The sequence below is a fragment of the Clupea harengus genome, chromosome 19, assembly GCF_900700415.2.
Source record: "Clupea harengus chromosome 19, Ch_v2.0.2, whole genome shotgun sequence".
Classification (NCBI taxonomy): domain Eukaryota; kingdom Metazoa; phylum Chordata; class Actinopteri; order Clupeiformes; family Clupeidae; genus Clupea; species Clupea harengus.
In genome coordinates, this window is record NC_045170.1 from 19,525,583 (window position 1) to 19,543,647 (window position 18,065).

At 40.8% G+C, this 18,065-nt stretch overlaps 2 protein-coding genes across 3 annotated transcripts; both read left to right on the forward strand.

Moving 5' to 3' along the window:
- The first annotated feature begins 1,457 nt into the window (after positions 1-1,457).
- On the forward strand, positions 1,458-4,473 carry LOC116225032 (protein S100-A14-like). 2 transcript variants are annotated; one of them, XM_031586527.1, is made up of 4 exons: positions 1,458-1,668; positions 3,036-3,092; positions 3,565-3,696; positions 4,030-4,473. In XM_031586527.1, exons 1-4 carry the CDS (start codon positions 1,654-1,656, stop codon positions 4,192-4,194), a joined length of 369 nt encoding a protein of 122 aa, XP_031442387.1. In that variant the 5' UTR covers positions 1,458-1,653; the 3' UTR covers positions 4,195-4,473. The 2 variants fall into 2 exon arrangements, with proteins under 2 accessions (XP_031442387.1, XP_031442388.1); XM_031586528.1 differs by lacking the exon at positions 3,036-3,092.
- An 8,304-nt stretch (positions 4,474-12,777) lies between these two features.
- LOC116225033 (protein S100-A14-like) lies at positions 12,778-15,782 on the forward strand. Its single transcript, XM_031586529.2, has 3 exons — positions 12,778-13,240; positions 14,794-14,925; positions 15,259-15,782. The coding sequence occupies exons 1-3, from the start codon at positions 13,226-13,228 to the stop codon at positions 15,406-15,408; spliced, it is 297 nt and encodes a 98-aa protein (XP_031442389.1). The 5' UTR covers positions 12,778-13,225; the 3' UTR covers positions 15,409-15,782.
- The last annotated feature ends 2,283 nt before the right edge of the window (positions 15,783-18,065 follow it).

The following is an 18,065-nucleotide window of genomic DNA, read 5'->3' on the forward strand; positions in this document are numbered from 1 at the left end:
GTCCACAGATCTTTTCCACATTCTTCTAGAACGTCCACATGAAACTAAAGCAATTTGGAAAGTTATTTTATCACCACAGGGCCTCCCGGGCTAAATAAAAGATAAAAAAAGAAGATCAACAAATAAATAAATCTGAACATGATGAGGAGCACAGAAGATCATCAAGTCAACACATTCAGAATCAACACACCCTTTTTTCAAATGTTAAAAAGTCAGATCTGTGTCATAACAAAATCAGATAAGAGAAAACCAGAGCCCAGAACTAAACCAATTGTTGTAAGATGAAGATTAAGTTTTAGATTTCCAGAGGGTTAAGATGAAGACCACCCCATTTTGATTATTCTTTATGTTTTTTTTACATCCATGTCCACACACAGAGTAAAGTTTAACACTGTGTAAAGAAATTTAAAAACTTAATTTAAATAAGACACAACACACCTACAAATGTTTGTACAGTGCTGTCTGTAAATATTAATGGCTACATCTGAGAAGAAGAATGTTCACACTCATAAGCCTTAGCGTCGCTTGAAAGTTGCAACATTTTAATTTGGTATTTCCTGTCATGCCTTCTCTGTCCCTCTTTAGAACACAGAATTATCTTTATATTTACAGAACAATTCCGGGCCTGCAGAATAGGATTCATCATCGTGTAAAGTACGGATCGACAAGCCTTCCCGAAGGGTTCGTGAAGGGAATGTTTTGGATGGGCTTTTAGCACCTCCCTGCTGTCGGCACAACAACCATTTTGGGAAAAGTGCCCCAGGGCATTTGAGATGAGTCAGTTGGGCTGCCCGAAACCAGACGGGGAATTTCACCCAGCAGCCTTACATGAAATAATACATTTGATCACCCACAATGCAACAATGCACATATGACACAAACTCAAAGTATAAAGTATTCATATTTATCTCCTAAAGATTGGTCCTTGGGTGGATACTATTAGGTAAAGTTGTAGGTCTGACTATTTTAGTTCTGTTGGTAGCAGCTCTCTCGTTGTCTTGTTGGGGTGGGCAGGTCATTGTATTAAATTCAAGATTTGCCCAATCTTTTTTTAGTTTTGCACAGCCAAGTTATAAGCTAGCCATTTACAACCAGTCCCACCCCTGTGAGCTTAAAGTGCATTTTTGCACTTCAACAAACTAACATCATTGTACACAACAGACTAACATCATTATAAACAAATGTTACACTACATGAAAGTATTAAAATGTGGCTGTGGATAGTAAGAACTCACATTCCATTCCAAATCAAACACTCTTAGCGAAACTTTGTTTTAGTGTTTTAGTTTGAGTGTGGTGCTTGCAGGGGATTGGAAGTAAGTGGGGAATGAATCAAGATCCAGACAAGAAGTGAAAAAAATGCTTTTATGTTGGAGAAAAAAAAGTATTTTTGGAGAAAAAGACTGTTGGGGAAGGAGGGGCGTGTAGCTTCTGGCCTATCACATTCCATCTCTGTGTTATATAAATGATCTGATCACTCCCGCCAGTGTCTCATCCACAAACAGATATCATGTCTTGCATGATCTTACTGCTAAACTCAAGGTGAGATTGCAATAGCATAGAAGCAAAACGACTTGTGGAAAAAATAAGAAGTGTTTGAAACTGAGCCGGACTAGCCCACTTAGCAGAACTTAAATCCTCTACAGGATCTAACATGGCGTGGCAACAGGTAAGACATTTTCATTGCCTCAGTACTATTATGTACTATACTATACTACACTAAATGTACTATACTATACTATACTATACTATACTATACTATACTATACTATACTATATGTACTATTGTACTACTTAATATTACTCTGGCCAGCCCCTGGTTAGTTAACTCTAAATACTTATGACCTCACTGCTACATGACACAGAGTGATGTAAAGCAGAAGCAGAAGAACTATCACTACACAAAACAATCATTTTAAGAAAGTTGTTTTGATGTTTCAGATGTGCACTTCCACGAGATTAGGGTCAAATTAACAGGTGTTTTACCACACACCAACTGATTTCCAAGAAAGGAGTGTGTTTCGTAAAACAGGTAGCCTACCACTAAATGCATGTTATAGACTTGAAGTCTACTATCAATACTATATTACTATTAGTCTACAGGTGCAGTAGACTTTGTATGGCAGATGGAGAAACAGAGAGGGAACAAAAGAAAAGAGGAGAGAGATGTTGCCGGTGGGAGGGGAGTTTTGTCAGTGTCAAACGTACAGCCATAATTGTGGCACAGGCACAGAAATAACTGCTCTGACCAAACCTCAAGCACATACTGTAAGCCTCACCTTCGAAGGATGTCAGGTAAGGTGAATGCTACATTGCTACAATGCTGTTTGTTTGTATTATGACCTTCATTGTATCACTCTTGCAAATGAAAACAGGTACATACAGTAAATAGGACGGCTGATTGAGTTAGCTGCAATAACAGGTCCGTGCCAGGGACCATCTAGAGATGTAATACTGTATTTGAAATAAAAAACATCAGCAAAAGCCAACATTGGATTGGTACATATGCCTTATAGTATTATTAAATAAACAAGCACACAACATACATATGCCTTATAGTATTATTAAATAAACAAGCACACAACATATATATGCCTTATAGTATTATTAAATAAACAAGCACACAACATACATATGCCCGATGGTATTATGCACTCATGTATGACACTCATCTTAATTTAACCTGAATACGTGCAACATCCCACTTTGTCTTATTATGCATTAAGTAGGTAATCATTTGGTGACTTACTTTCTCCTTAATCTGTGGTGGCTAATTATGCCTGACTCACCTCTGTGTTATTTAGGTTGTCACAGTCACAAACAATGTACTATAGTACTATACACTTATATACATATTAATGTGACTTGAAACCGTGCAAGATCCCTTGGTGTGCTTTAAAATGCCAGTCATTTGGAGACATGCTTAATTTATCCTTAATCAGTGGTAGCTAACAACCTTAATAATGCCTGAAGTGTGCAATATTTAGGTCATCAGAGTCACAAACTGTCGTATGTTTGTTTTCATTAATCTACGAGGTCGGTGGTTCCCAAACTTTGTACAGTCCCGTACCACTTCAGGAATTCAATCTCCAGGTACGTACCCCCCCCCCCGTTTTTTTTAATGTTTGTAACCGCCGCCACACCCCCTCCCCCTGCACAGATATTCAGCCAATAACACTTGAAACTGTCATGGTAGGTCACTAACCCACCTGTAGATATTTTTGGCAGTGTAACTGTTTCGCTGAATATGGGTATACATGAATATTTTTGGCAATGCGACTTGGCTATTCAGACTATTTAAGATTTCATGTCTATTTATAGCTCAGTTTGATAATGTAATGGGCTTTTTCACTTTGAAAATGCAAATCAGATTTTCTCCCCGTGTACCCCCTGAACCACTTCAGCGTACCCCAGTTTGGGAACCGATGTACCAGGTAATTTACCTGATGACAGATTAAGTGGCCTTGGTGTGAATCATACAGGCGTTGTTTTGCCTCTTCACCTCTCTCTCTTTCTTTTTCTCTCTCTCTCTCTCTCTCTCTCTCTTTCTCTCTCTCTCTCTCAGGCCTCAGACCTGGAGAGGGCTATTGAAACTCTGGTTTATAACTTCCACGCAGCATCTGCCAACAACAGACCAACTCTGACCGAAGATGAATTCACATTTTTTCTCAGGAGACACCTGCCCAACCTGGAGAGGGTACTGCACTGTTTTAAGCTCATTACAAAACACACAAACAACCAAACCACCCAACCACGCCTAACCTAGAGTTACCTTCACTCACTTCACTCACAAAGAAAAAGTATTGACAGAAACTCTTTGCTTTTGTGGTGGTGGTGAGTTTCTCAGGAATGGAACTCAAATGAGATTCTGAAGATTCTGATTCTGAAAATGTGACTCAATTCAATTATTATTCAATTCATAATTGAAAAGGGTTAACCAGTGAGCTGCTTGTCATATACAAATACATATATTCAATTTTACCTCCAGCAGAACTTTTATGAATCTGTTTTTGTGGTGGTGTGTCCGCAGGACCGGGACACAGGGTGGATTCTGCAGCGGATGGGAGTGGGGAGTGGACAAGACATCAGCTTTGAGCACTTCTGGGAAGAGATTAAACATTTGGCCCAACAAAACACTCCTGAGCCCTCTCCTCGGACATGTTGGCAAATATTAATTGACTTTTTCTGGATTTGAATGCAGTTATCCAAATTACTCAGCAAATTTGCTTAGGAAATTTGACTTTATAAAAGTTTATGTTTCGTTTGTTGTAAAGTGAACACTGCATATTCTGTCCTTTTTAGGGTACAGTTGGTATAGATCCTTACTCACCACCCTTTTTTTCTGAAAGAATATTTGACTTTGAAATGATTTGACTATTAATACTATTTGACTGATTAAGCCAAAATCCACAATGAAGCGTGATTTCCATTTGAAGAACTGCAGAAATAAAAAAGATTTCTTCTGATCACCACACTACAGTATACTGTTCTATGTAGTGCTCTGCGCACTTGCTGTCTTGAAAGTCTATTTTGAGAGACATTTGGTGACAAACCCCTATGCTTTTGATCTCTGTTTGGGCTTTTTAATTAGTCCGAGATTCTGGCAAAAGGTTGTTGATATTTCAGCTCAATAAGGTAAGTTCATGACACAGAGCTTAAACTGCACAACATGCTTTATTTGATTAATGTTAAATTGTAAATTGTCACACATTTGGCTTGTAAATAATTCCATGTAAAGTGTGACAATGGCTCCCACTCAACTGTCAATTGAGGTTGTTCATACACTTCTTAATAGGTATAGTCCCAAATATTAGCTCTCTACTCCCAATAGTTTTGTCACAAAATTATGTTTTAGGGGTAATGGGGTGCCTGTACTTTTTTAGCAGCGTTTTCTGTACAGCCATTTTCAAATTGCTATAACTAGAAAAGTATTTTAGCTACCTCCTTCAAACTTTCTAGGCTTAAAATCTGATACAATAACTTGAATAATATGGATGTCCAAGGGTGTGGCTTGGGTGATCATAGTATTTGGGGTGCTTGAATTAGCTCGGAATTTTTACTCTACGCTCTGTTGCAGCATCTTTGAAGGCCTGTGGAAAGCTCAATGTTAAAGCTAGAGACTTGATATGATACACAGATTTGATACACAAACGCAGTTTAAGCTCTATGTCATAAACGTACCTTTTGCTACCATTTGAATGTGCTTCCATAGGCCATTGAATGCTGGGCGTGTACAAAAATCCCATATTTTCCCAAAAATATTTTGAGAAAACGAGGCTGAACACCATCAAACATTTTTGATATGTTAAGAACAAATATCTAATCTTTCCTAAAAAAATTGTTTCATGTTGGTAAATGCTGTAATTTATTTTGCTATAGCATGCCAAAAATTGAAATCCATTTTCAAGCTTTAATATCTTCCAGCCCATTAATCACATAAGGACAGTTTTTAATACAATATACAGAGCATACACGGGAAGGTCTGTGTCTCCAGCTTTAACATTGAGCTTTCCACAGGCCTTCAAAGATGCTGCAACAAAGCGTAAAGTAAAATTTTCGCGCAAATTCAAGCACCCCCGAATACTATGATATACCAAGCCACACTCTTGGAAGTCCATAATCTTCAAGTAATGGTATCATATTTTAAGCCTAGAACGTTTGAAGGAGCTATCTTAAATACTTTTCTAGTAATAGCAATTTGAAAATGGCTCTTCAGAAAACGCTGCTAAAAAGCGCCTCAAGGACAGGCACCCCTCCCCCTAAAACGTATTTTTGTGACAAAACTATTGGGAGTAGAGAGCTAATATTTTGGACTATATCTATTAAGAAGTGTATGAACAACCTTGATTTTTTTCAGCCAAATCTGAGACGGTCGAGTGGGAGCCATTGTCCCGTTTGGCGTGGAATGACCCTGTAATAACAGTCACTATGACAACTCACTCACTCAATGTGTTGACCACGAGCTCTGTGGGTCACGCAGGTTGTTTGTGTCAAAGGCAACAACGCGGGCAGGTGGATTTGTGAACGGTATCTTTTTTCTCAGCAAACGAAAATCATCGCTTGCTTTAAACCCGACAAAAAACGAAAAGTTGATTCCAAAAATCGCTAATTTAAGACAGAGTGGACTGACAAGTATGCATTTGTGCTGCGTGTGGGGAGCACAAAACCGATGTGTTTAATCTGCAACGAGACGGTTGCCCTTGTCAAAAGTGGTAACGTGAAACGTCACTATGAAACAAAGCATGCACACTTCGAACAAAAATACCCGCAGAACTCTGAGGTAAGGGGCAGAAAAATAAACCATCTGCAATAATACCAAGCAACATGCAGTGTAATAGTTAGATCAGCCACACAACAAGAGCGTGCATACCTCAACATGCTGTTGTGAGACTGCATTTTCAATCATGAATATGGTGAAAAACAAATACAGGAGCACACTCACTAATGAACACTTACATCAGTGCCTCCACTTGGCCTTCACACCTTTTATGCCCAAGTTTAAACCACAAAAAAAGTGTCACCTTTCACACAAATAAGGCCACATCACCTTTTGTGCATAGTTCGAACGTTTTTGTTGGAGTTATGTTTTTGGATTTTGACCGTCACTGTTCCGGACCCTGGACTGAATGTAAATTTGGCGAGTGGACATTTTGGGTTTCTAATTGAGTACCCCTGCAATATACTGTATTAATAACTATAAATAGAGGATTAGCCCTGAAATGGCACAAAAAAAGTTAATTTATGAGATGTTATTCATTTCAAACCACTAGTCAATGAGTCATTTCTCCCCAAACAGAACCATGGTCTAAACAGATGCAGTCCCCCACCACACATAAGTCTACCAAGGACCTAAATATGGTAATGTCCAAATATTGTCTTTTGCTTTTGGCATCATGAGATTTCAGAATGGCCAACTTGGCCTTCTTCTACCAAGAAACCAGCCAGCTAGCTTTTATGCCCAGTCTGCCAACACCCACAAACCTAAAAACCAAACTTTATCAGAGCCTTTCCGATGAAAGCTTTCTCCCAGCAAAGATAAGAATTAGTCTCACATGTTCACACAAGAATTAGGAATCAGCGCCAGGAAAATCACAAAAAGGACGAACAGGTAAAACGATTCCAATCTGGTCAAAACATATTTGTGGCCATTCCACGAAGGGGATTTGGAGCCAGGTTTAAATTGTTTACAAAATTCATCCCAATTGAAAACATGTTTAGACAGAAAGACAGAAAGAGAAAGAGAGAGAGAGAGAGAGAGAGAGAGAGAGAAAGAGAAAGAACCCTCTACATCAGAACAGAATGAGAGGGTGAGAGAGGGTGTCTCCAACTGAGAGCCACGCTGAGGCAGACCCTTGGCTTCTTGTCAGCATCCCCTGGAAGATCCCTGAAAGTATGCTGTGGATTAGCAGGCTGATGTTTTTTGGCCTGGGTTGGTGAATATTCCCACCAGTGCAGTGTGCAGAGTCTGCCGGTCCAATTTGTAGATGTAGTTATTCGGCACGTAGTACACACTCATTCACATCCTCCATGGCGTTGAACCTGATTTCACAGACGAGATCTAATATGGTGTTGATGTGTTTGATGGTCACAGCGGTGGTGGCCGGTGCTAGCGTGCGATTTACCTATACTGCCTCGAGGCTCCCAGGGGTGAAGACTCCAGGTGAGCCCCTCAAGACATTCGATGTAGGTATAGTTCTTGCGGAACTCTGCAGGGACAAACATCTGAGGCTCTGTCAGCCACTCCAGGTAACTCAGGTACAGTGAATGACCTCGGTAGTTGGGAACCACCTGTCCTCTGGTATCTCCTTCCTGCCTGGTCAACAGGTTTCCTCTGAGATCCAATTTAGCAAAGATAGTCTTGCTGCTGTCTTTGTGTCTCCACACGCGTTCCTCCACAGTTAACTGCTCGCCCGTCGGAGTCACAGACACTGCCGACGTGAAAAGGTACAATACAGTCTCTACACCAAGGAGACTCAGCGTCTGCAGCAGATGCTTGGCAAACCGCAGCTCCTTCCCCAGGTAGCAGCCCACCACCCAACAAGTTTCGCAATCTCTTCAGGACCATGACCACCCAGTTGGACTGCATCATCGTGACCCCTGATGCCATGACCCACCATCACCACGTGGCTCCTTCCAGTCAGTCTCACCACAGGGCCCCTAATGGCCTGCAGTGACCCCTTGTGGTAGTTCAGTAAAGTTCATTCTATTGGGTGTTTGTTAAAGAGGAAGTTGGCAGCCTCCATTACTACCTGGTCAGGTTCTAGAACCACAATGTTTTGATGGTTGTATTTGGTTGTATAGTCATACTTAATTTTCAAATTGACTATAAAGTAACCTTCTTTAGAGATAGAGATGTAATTGTGCAGGGGAATATTGTTGCTTGAATCACTGAGAACCTGAAGAGTTCTGCAGTGGCAGTGACAAATCTGGACCAGATGTTTTGCACAGTAGGATTCTGTCAGTGGAAAAGTTGTCTCTTGTTTAAATAACCGGTTTATTTGGCCTTTTTATTCTTTGCTCATATAATCCATTCTTGTTAATCTCACCCCACTGGAGTCAGACATTCCTTGCAAACTTGCAGAAAGTAGACGGCTAAGTAAAGAAGAGTTATAGCCACATGCACAGATAGACCCCAGGTGGTGCTCATTCACCTGCCCTTATGCCCTCTGACTCAATAAGTGCCTTTTTTGCAGGACAACATTTTTCAAACTATTTCTACTTTTATAGTTTTAATTTGACTCATGGCATTATTTTTCAATTAAAAGTGTGCTGTAACTATGCCCCAACAACTGCATTTCTCTTCTAATTCTGCAAGCTCTTGAGCCTCCTCCCTCCCCTTGCCTTGTCACAGCAACCGCAGTTTAACACACACACATTGAGTGCCCTGTGGAGCAGCATCCACCTCTCCCTGATTTGCCTTCGTTGGCAACCGCCAAGTAACAACACTGTGTGCTAAGCTTCAACATTGTCTATCACTTCGAATTCTCTATCATTCTCTACCAAAACATCCCGATGCAGCCTGCAATGGGCCATAGGCAGAGTTTGCGCTGGGGATGGGGCGTTGTATGTTATGCATATACATACAAAAGTGCCAAGCAAGGGCCTTGCTAGGGGTTGAAAACATTCAAGTGTGAAAAATATAACAAAAAGACTGATATAAATGAAAACAAAAAGATATTTCCAAACAACTGTATTTGCACAGTCAATAGCCAATTGCACTATGTCACTAAATTTCAGACATTATACTGATATTCAACTTCTCGCTTCTGAAGTCTCTACAGCAGAGCATAGACTAGCTCACCAACAAACTCTCATCAAAAAGAAGTGCTCACCACCGAAGCTTCCTCACTCTGAGAGGGGCACTGCAGTGGCGGCGCAGTGGCGCCAAAGTCAGACGTACTCCGGGAAGCCATACAGAGTGTTCGTCCCCGTCGGGACATGCTGCTCTCGTGTGCCGACCCTAGTAGACACTGGATCCCACCGCTGCCACCAAGGGCATTTAAGATTCAATGTGATTTGATTGACTAGCCCCTCTTCGTTTTGTAGTGACAGTGCCCCCTTGTGCCCCCCATGGTTTTCCAAAGCATTGCTTTCAAGACTGGCAGAAGCAGGGACCAACACCTTGCTCCAACTGGTGCCGTATTCAAATCCCTACCAGAGAGGAATAGGCTGTAATATAAGAGTTTGTATCTGGATAGTTCAACAGGGGACTGGAGGGGTGAAAGGACCCCTGGCTATGATATTACCACCCCATGAGGATGGTCACTCACACTCACACACTTACATGAAAGGGTATGCTGCCCCATCCATTGCCAGGTGGTGTTTGACCACCAAGGCATTGGTGGACTTCACAAGGAGACATCATACTTCATCATATTAGCGGCTTGAGCAGTGTACGGCTGGGGGGGCCTGTCATCAAATCAATCAATTTTTTTTTATTATCCCCCCCAGAACTGAGGTTCGATCAGGAAAAAAACCTGAACCTACATTGTTAAGTCAAAATTCCACATTGAGGCATGATTGTTGTTTTGCAGTCTGAAGTAGTCCAAAATAAAGTTTCTTCTGTTTAGCATACAGCTCATGCTATCCACTGTAAATATCTGTGTGCTTGTTTTCTTGAGAGCCAGTTGGTGACTTTCTTTGGGACATGAAATGAACAATATGCTTTTAACGATGATACGATACTCCATGTGCATCCGTTACCTTCTCAGTCATCGCGGACACGCACCAGCTACTGCTAGAGCAGCCAGCAACAGTCCAACAGGAGCTACTGTATGTCCCTCTAAAGCCTTGATGCATAAGGACCATTGTTTAGTGATAGAGTTAGTCATGTTAAACACTCTCCCTCTCCTCATTGCCCTGGCTTTGGAAAAGTGCCACAGAATCAGTGGAATTCCTCACCCTCTTGCATGGGGTTTTAACCAAACACAGATTGTCCTAGAGGAACATAATTGTATTTATACACAGGTAAAGACGTTAAATTCCTTTTGTGCTTGGTCAGGGATTTCCCATTGCAGCCAAACCTCACAGCCACATGCAGGTTCTCATAGCCTAGGTATTATGACACATCAAGGTGCTTAACAACAACAACAAAGAGACTCTTTCATGAGCATCTAACTGTAGTTGTCAGGTGAGAACCTTTCTTGGTCAGTATTTCGTTAAATTATGCCCATGACACCTCCAGAGGACTCAACAGTGATCTCTGGCGTCCCAGACACCACTGCACTCCATACTCCATTCAATTCATTTCAATTGTATTAATCTATATAGCACCAGTAACAATAGACATCGTCTTAAAGCGTTTTACAAAGACCAACACCTAAACCCACAAGAACTGTTATGTTGGTCTCAGAAAGATTGGTTTTGGAAAATTGCCCCAGAATCAGTGGCTTTTCCTAGCTCCCTTCCATGGTGTTACAGCTGAACATATATTTTGTGCGACCCATTGGTTGTTGTCCAATAATGCTGACCTTGTTGGATCTTACCTAAACGAGTAGGGAGACTGTCCACAGATCTTTTCCACATTCTTCTAGAACGTCCACATGAAACTAAAGCAATTTGGAAAGTTATTTTATCACCATAGGGCCTCCCGGGCTAAATAAAAGATAAAAAAAGAAGATCAACAAATAAATAAATCTGAACATGAAGAGGAGCACAGAAGATCATCAAGTCAACACATTCACAATCAACACACCCTTTTTTCGAATGTTAAAAAGTCAGATCTGTGTCATAACAAAATCAGATAAGAGAAAACCAGAGCCCAGAACTAAACCAATTGTTGTAAGATGAAGATTAAGTTTTAGATTTCCATAGGGTTAAGATGAAGACCACCCCATTTTGATTATTCTTTATGTTTTGTAAATGTTTTTTTTTTTTTTACATCCATGTCCACACACAGAGTAAAGTTTAACACTGTGTAAAGAAATTAAAAAACTTAATTTAAATAAGACACAACACACCTACAAATGTTTGTACAGTGCTGTCTGTAAATATTAATGGCTACATCTGAGAAGAAGAATGTTCACACTCATAAGCCTTAGCGTCGCTTGAAAGTTGCAACATTTTAATTTGGTATTTCCTGTCATGCCTTCTCTGTCCCTCTTAAGAACACAGAATTATCTTTACATTTACAGAACAATTGCGGGCCTGCATAATAGGATTTACCATCGTGTAAAGTACGGATCGACAAGCCTTCCCGAAGGGTTTGTGGAGGGAATGTTTTGGATGGGCTTTAAGCGCCTCCCTGTTGTCGGCACAACAATCATTTTGGGAAAAGTGCCCCTGGTTATTTGAGATGAGTCAGTCGGGCTGCCCGAAACCAGACGGGGAATTTCACAGAGCAGCCTTACATGAACTAATTAAAGGATATTTTTGAAGATGACAACTGTTCCTGACTGGAATATGTGACTGTTACTATTTCTTGCCATTAAAGTTATTGCACTTACATGATATGGTTTTATTCATTTATCCCTCTTGAAAATATGTCTCATACAATGTGTTTGTAACCCCCCCCCCCCCCCCCCATTTCCTTCGGTGAGGCGCATTATGTTACCTCCTGGTATGAAATGCACCGTATAATAAAGTTTGATTTGATTTGATTTGATCTGTTGTCATTCTCACTCAAACCAAGGGTGTTTGGGAAAGTCGGGCAGATGAGTGGTTACGTTTCGTTTCATTGCTAAGTTTCATTTTTGCCCCCCGCTCAAACCCCTGTTTTCAGTATGTTTTGAGCATTTACATATTTGTCTTCCTCGCTGTACAGTAATTTGCAAACTGGTTTTGCCATACCAGAAGGTTCCAGAAACTCCCCACAGTGTTTGTCATAGTCACATGACACATTACCTGTTCAGCAGATCAGAGCAAAGCAGAGTGAGACCAATGCTCTCTAAATTTGATCACCCACAATGCAACAATGCACACAAACTCAAAACAAAGTATTTATATTTCTCTCCTAAAGATTGGTCCTTGGGTGGATTCTACTAGGTAAAGTTGTAGGTCTGACTATTTTAGTTCTGTTGGTAGCAGCTCTCTCGTTGTCTTGTTGGGGTGGGCAGGTCATTGTATTAAATTCAAGATTTGCCCAGACAATATTTCTTTAGTTTTGTTAAGAAGTTATAGGCTAGACATCACAACCAGTCCCACCCCTGTGAGCTTAAAGTGATTTTTTTCACTTCAACAAACTAACATCATTGTAAACAACAGACTAACATCATTATAAACAACAGACTCACATCATTATAAACAAATGTTACACTACATGAATGTATTAAAATGTGGCTGTGGATAGTTGGAACTTACATTCCATTCCAAATCAAACACTCTTAGCGAAACCTGGTTTTAGTGTTTTAGTTTTACAGAGCAGAGTGTGGTGCTTGCAGGGGATTTGAAGTACGTGGGGTATGAATCAAGATCCAAACAAGAGGCGGAAAAAATGCTTTGATGTTGAAGAAAAAAGGGTTTTGAGAGAAAAGGACTGTTGAGGAAGGAGGGGCGTGTAACTTCTGGCCTATCACATTCCATCTCTGTGTTATATAAATGATCTGATCACTCCCGCCAGTGTCTCATCCACAGAGATATCACGCCTTGAATGATCTTACTGCTAAACTCAAGGTGAGATTGCAATAGCATATAAGCAAAACGACTTGAGGAAAAAATAAGTGTTTGAAGCTGAGCCGGACTAGCCCACTCAGCAGAACTTAATTCCTCTTGAAAGGACAGGATCTAACATGGCGTTGCAACAGGTAAGACATTTTCATTGCCTCAGTACTATTATATACTATACTATACTACACTATATGTACTATAATGTACTATTGTACTACTTAATGTTACTCTGGCCAGCCCCTGGTTAGTTAACTCTAAATACTTATGACCTCACTGCTATATGCCACAGAGTGATGTAAAGCAGAAGCAGAAGAACTATCACAACACAAAACAATCATTTTAAGGAAGTTGTTTTGATGTTTCAGAAGTGCACTTCCACGAGATTAGGGTCAAATTAACAGGTTAGTTACCACATACCAAATGATTTCCACAAGGATTTGGGTAGATTTAACAGGTTAGTTACCACACACCAACTGATTCCCAAGAAAGGAGTGTGTTTCCTAAACAGGTAGCCTACCACTAAATGCATGTTAAAGACTTAGTCTACTATCAATACTATACTACTATGAGTCTACAGGTGCAGTAGACTTTATTTGTATGGCAGATGGAGAAACAGAGAGGGAACAAAAGAAAGGAGGAGAGAGATGTTGCCGGAGGGAGGGGAGTTTTGTCAGTGTCAAACGAACAGCCATAATTGTGGCACAGGCACAGAAATGACTGCTCTAACTGTGCCTCAAGCACATACTGTAAGCCTCACCTTCGAAGGATGTCAGGTAAGGTGAATGCTACATTGCTACAATGGTGTTTGTTTGTATTATGACCTTCATTCTAGCACTCTTGCAAATGAAAACAGGTAGATAAATAGGACGGCTGATTGAGTTAGCCGCAATAACAGGTCCATGCCATGGACTATCTAGATGTAATACTGTATTTGAAATAACTAACATCAGCAAAAGCCAACATTGGATTGGTAAATATGCCCTTTAGTATTTTTTTTATATCCAAGCACACAACATACATATCCCCTATAGTATTATTAAAAATTCACGCACATAACATACATATGCCCTATAGTATTATGCACTCATGTATGACACTCATCTTAATTTAACCTGAATACGTGCAACATCCCACTTTGTCTTATTATGCATTAAGTAGGTAATCATGTGGTGACTTACTTTTTCCTTAAACTGTGGTGGCTAATAATGCCTGACTCACCTCTGTGTTATTTAGGTCGTCACAGTCACAAACAATGTACTATAGTACTATACACTTATATATTCTTATATACATGTTAATGTGACCTGAAACCGTGCAAAATCCCTTGGTGTGCTTTAAAATGCCAGTCATTTGGAGACATGCTTATTTTATCCTTAATCAGTGATAGCTAACAACCTTAATAATGCCTGAAGTGTGCAATATTTAGGTCATCACAGTGACAAACTGTCGTATGTTTGCTTTCATTAATCTACCAGGTAATTTACCTGATGACAGATTAAGTGGCCTTGGTGTGTCATACAGGCGTTGTTTTGCCTCTTTGCCTCACTCTCTTTCTTTTTCTTTCTCTTGCTCTCTCTCTTCCTGGAAACAATGGGTTCTGTTTCAGTGATATCTGATAACCAGTTATCTTTCTCTCTCTCTCTCTCTCTCTCTCTCTCTCTCTCTCTCTCTCTCTTTCTCTCTCTCTCAGGCCTCAGACCTGGAGAGGGCTATTGAAACTCTGGTTTATAACTTCCACGCAGCATCTGCCAACAACAGGCCAACTCTGACCGAAGATGAATTCACATTTTTTCTCAGGAGACACCTGCCCAACCTGGAGAGGGTACTGCACTGTTTTAAGCTCATTACAAAACACACAAACAACCAAACCACCCAACCACGCCTAACCTAGAGTTACCTTCACTCACTTCACTCACAAAGAAAAAGTATTGACAGAAACTCTTTGCTCTTGTGGTGGTGGTGAGTTTCTCAGGAATGGAACACAAATGAGATTCTGAAGATTCTGATTCTGAAAATGTGACTCAATTCAATTATTATTCAATTCATAATTGAAAAGGGTTAACTAGTGAGCTGCTTGTCATATACAAATACATATATTACATTTTTCCTCCAGCAGAACTTTTATGAATCTGTTTTTGTGGTGGTGTGTCCGCAGGACCGGAACACAGGGAGGATTTTGCAGCGGATGGGAGTGGGGAGTGGACAAGACATCAGCTTTGAGCACTTCTGGGAAGAGATTAGACATTTGGCCCAACAAAACACTCCTGAGCCCAGAGCTGCAAAGTCACGTTGTATAATACTCTGAGGCCAATGGCTGTAAACAGCATCTGCAGGGATATTACACAAAGCTGGATTCCTAAGACATGTTGGCACAAAATGAATGACAATTGTCTGTTGTTGAATGCAGTTATCCAAATTACTCAGCAAATTTGCTTAGGAAATTTGACTTTATAAATATTTTTGTTTCGTTTGTTGTAAAGTGAACACTGCATATTCTGTCCTTTTGGGGTTACAGTTGGTATAGATCACTACTCACCACCCTTTTTTCTGAAAGAATATTTGACTTTGAAATTATTTGACTATTAATACTATTTGACTGATTAAGCCAAAATCCACAATGAAGCGTGATTTCCATTTGAAGAACTGCAGAAATAAAAAAGATTTCTTCTGATCACCACACTACAGCATACTGTTCTATGTAGTGCTCTGCGCACTTGCTGTCTTGAAAGCCAATTCTTGAGAGACATTATGTGACAAACCCCTATGCTTTTGAGCTCTGTTTGGGCTTTTCAATTAAAGGTCCGAGATTCTGGCAAAAGGTTGTTGATATTTCCTTCCACGCTCCTGCAACAATGTGTTGATTGGCTGGAATTGTTTATGGCTCGGTGCGAGTCACTATGCTTGTTTTCCAATTGAGTTAGGACTGTGTACTAACACTGGAGTTTTTCTGAGTACATACACAGAACAAACCGCTAAAGGACAATTCACTGAATTTGACATAAAAGTGTATTGGATTAGAATCACGGACTGCTCCTTTAACCATACTGCCTTTACATCACACTGAGTGCAACTGGGCCAGCAACCAGCAGCAGCATCAGACAACCACCAGGGGTGTGTTCCTCAAAGTTGACATTGCGCAACCACTACCATAAACAATAGTGTCAGTCGTGTTAAACCCACTCTCCCCCCCCTCTCTCTTTGTTACCATGGTTATTGCAAGATGACAATTTTAGGAAAGGCACCCCAGAGTCAGTGGTGTTCCTCACTTTCTTGGAGTTCTAGGTAAACTAATGTTAAGCACTCATTCCAGTAGTTTTTGTCCTATAATGGTGATGTTGTTTAATCTCACATCCACATATGAGGAGACTGTCCACAGAAAATTCAATTTTATGAATATTTCAGAGTTGCTGTATTCTGCATGTCTATGTGATAGTCCTTTCTGTGTAGCTGGTTTGTTTTTGTAAGTTTTACATACTGTAAGTCACATTACACTCACAAACCTAAAACCCAAACCTAATCAGAGCCTTTCCCATTAAAGCTTTCTCCCAGCAAAGATAAGAATTAGTCTCACATGTTCACACAAGAATTAGGAATCAGCGCCAGGAAAATCACAAAAAGGACCAACAGGTAAAACGATTCCAATCTGGTCAAAACATATTTGGGGCCATTCCACAAAGGGGATTTGGAGCCAGGTTTAAATTGTTTACAAAATTCATCCCAATTGAAAAACATGTTTAGACAGATACACAGAAAGAGAAAGAAAAATAACCCTCTACATCAGAACAGAATGAGAGGGTGACAGAGGGTGTCTCCAACTAACAGGGTTTTAACATTGCACAGTGTCTATTTCTCGGTAACTTTAAAAAAAAATCTAAACCAAAAAAGTCGAACAAAAAACCTTTATATACAAATACGACCATCAACGGAGTTTGGTCCGCCGCTATCTTTAAAAAAAAATTGCTTTCTAACACCCACAACCGTCGGAGAACCATGAATAAAAACGAGTCCGCCGAGGCAACTACGTGACCCTGAGTCGTAGAAGTATATTTCGGCTTTTACCCAACTATCACAGCACCCAAAAGGGAACCCCTTCCCCCCTTGCCATTTGTAAGGATCTGTTAGGCCACTTCAACACCGTCAGCAGCAGCCTTATCCTCACTCCGAGCACGGAATGTTCATTGAATGATACTGATAGCAGCAGCAGGAAACAAAACATGGCATGGATTGTGTGATGTGTTCAGGGTTCCTGATATAGCTGAGATGGTCTGAGAGCTGTTCTGAGAACAAGCTGGGACCCAGTATGCCTATGAGGTTCTCTATTCCGGTGTTGATAACAAATAGAAGGTATCGAGTACATGTAGTTTACGAGGTAAAGCAGTGTTATCTGTTACCTGTACCATGTCAACCTCAGAATGCCCCAGGGGCTTCTATTATAATATAATAATTATAATAATTGATATAATAATTGGCAGACTTTAATCGCACAAGCGACACACACGTGAGTACATGGAGGCAACACAGGACACAGGCCTGAGGTCGTTGTGAATTTATCTTCTGCATTGATCCCATCCCGGACTGTCCTTCCTCCAGGACTCCAGGAGCAGTGGGCAGCGCCCGGGGACCAGGTGAGGTCAGGTACGGACGGAGAGTGTTCTGTTCTTTTGCATGTTTTTTCTGTTGGGGTTCTAAGTGGAGGAAACCCCTTGTGAACACGGGGAGAACATGCAAACTCCACACAGAAAGGCCTGGGAGATAGCCCACTCTGGGGAGGTCTGGGGAGGACCTGCCCCCCTGAGCCAACAGCGCCCCATGCGGGAATCGAACCCATGACCTTCTTGCTGTGAGGCGGCAGTGCAAACACCTGAGCCACCGTGCCACTATCATCTCTTTGTTGACATTATAATACCTGTACTCATCGTGACAGCACCAGTCAATTTCAGTTTTATGAATAAGGGCCGAACT

Bases quoted from the DNA above. Each gene is read 5' to 3' on its own strand.
- LOC116225032 (XM_031586527.1), top strand. The intron at 3,093-3,564 runs GTACGTACCCCC...TCTCTCTCTCAG, and splicing joins TTCAGGAATTCAATCTCCAG to GCCTCAGACCTGGAGAGGGC. The intron at 3,697-4,029 runs GTACTGCACTGT...GTGTGTCCGCAG, and splicing joins ACCTGCCCAACCTGGAGAGG to GACCGGGACACAGGGTGGAT.
- LOC116225033 (XM_031586529.2), top strand. The intron at 14,926-15,258 runs GTACTGCACTGT...GTGTGTCCGCAG, and splicing joins ACCTGCCCAACCTGGAGAGG to GACCGGAACACAGGGAGGAT.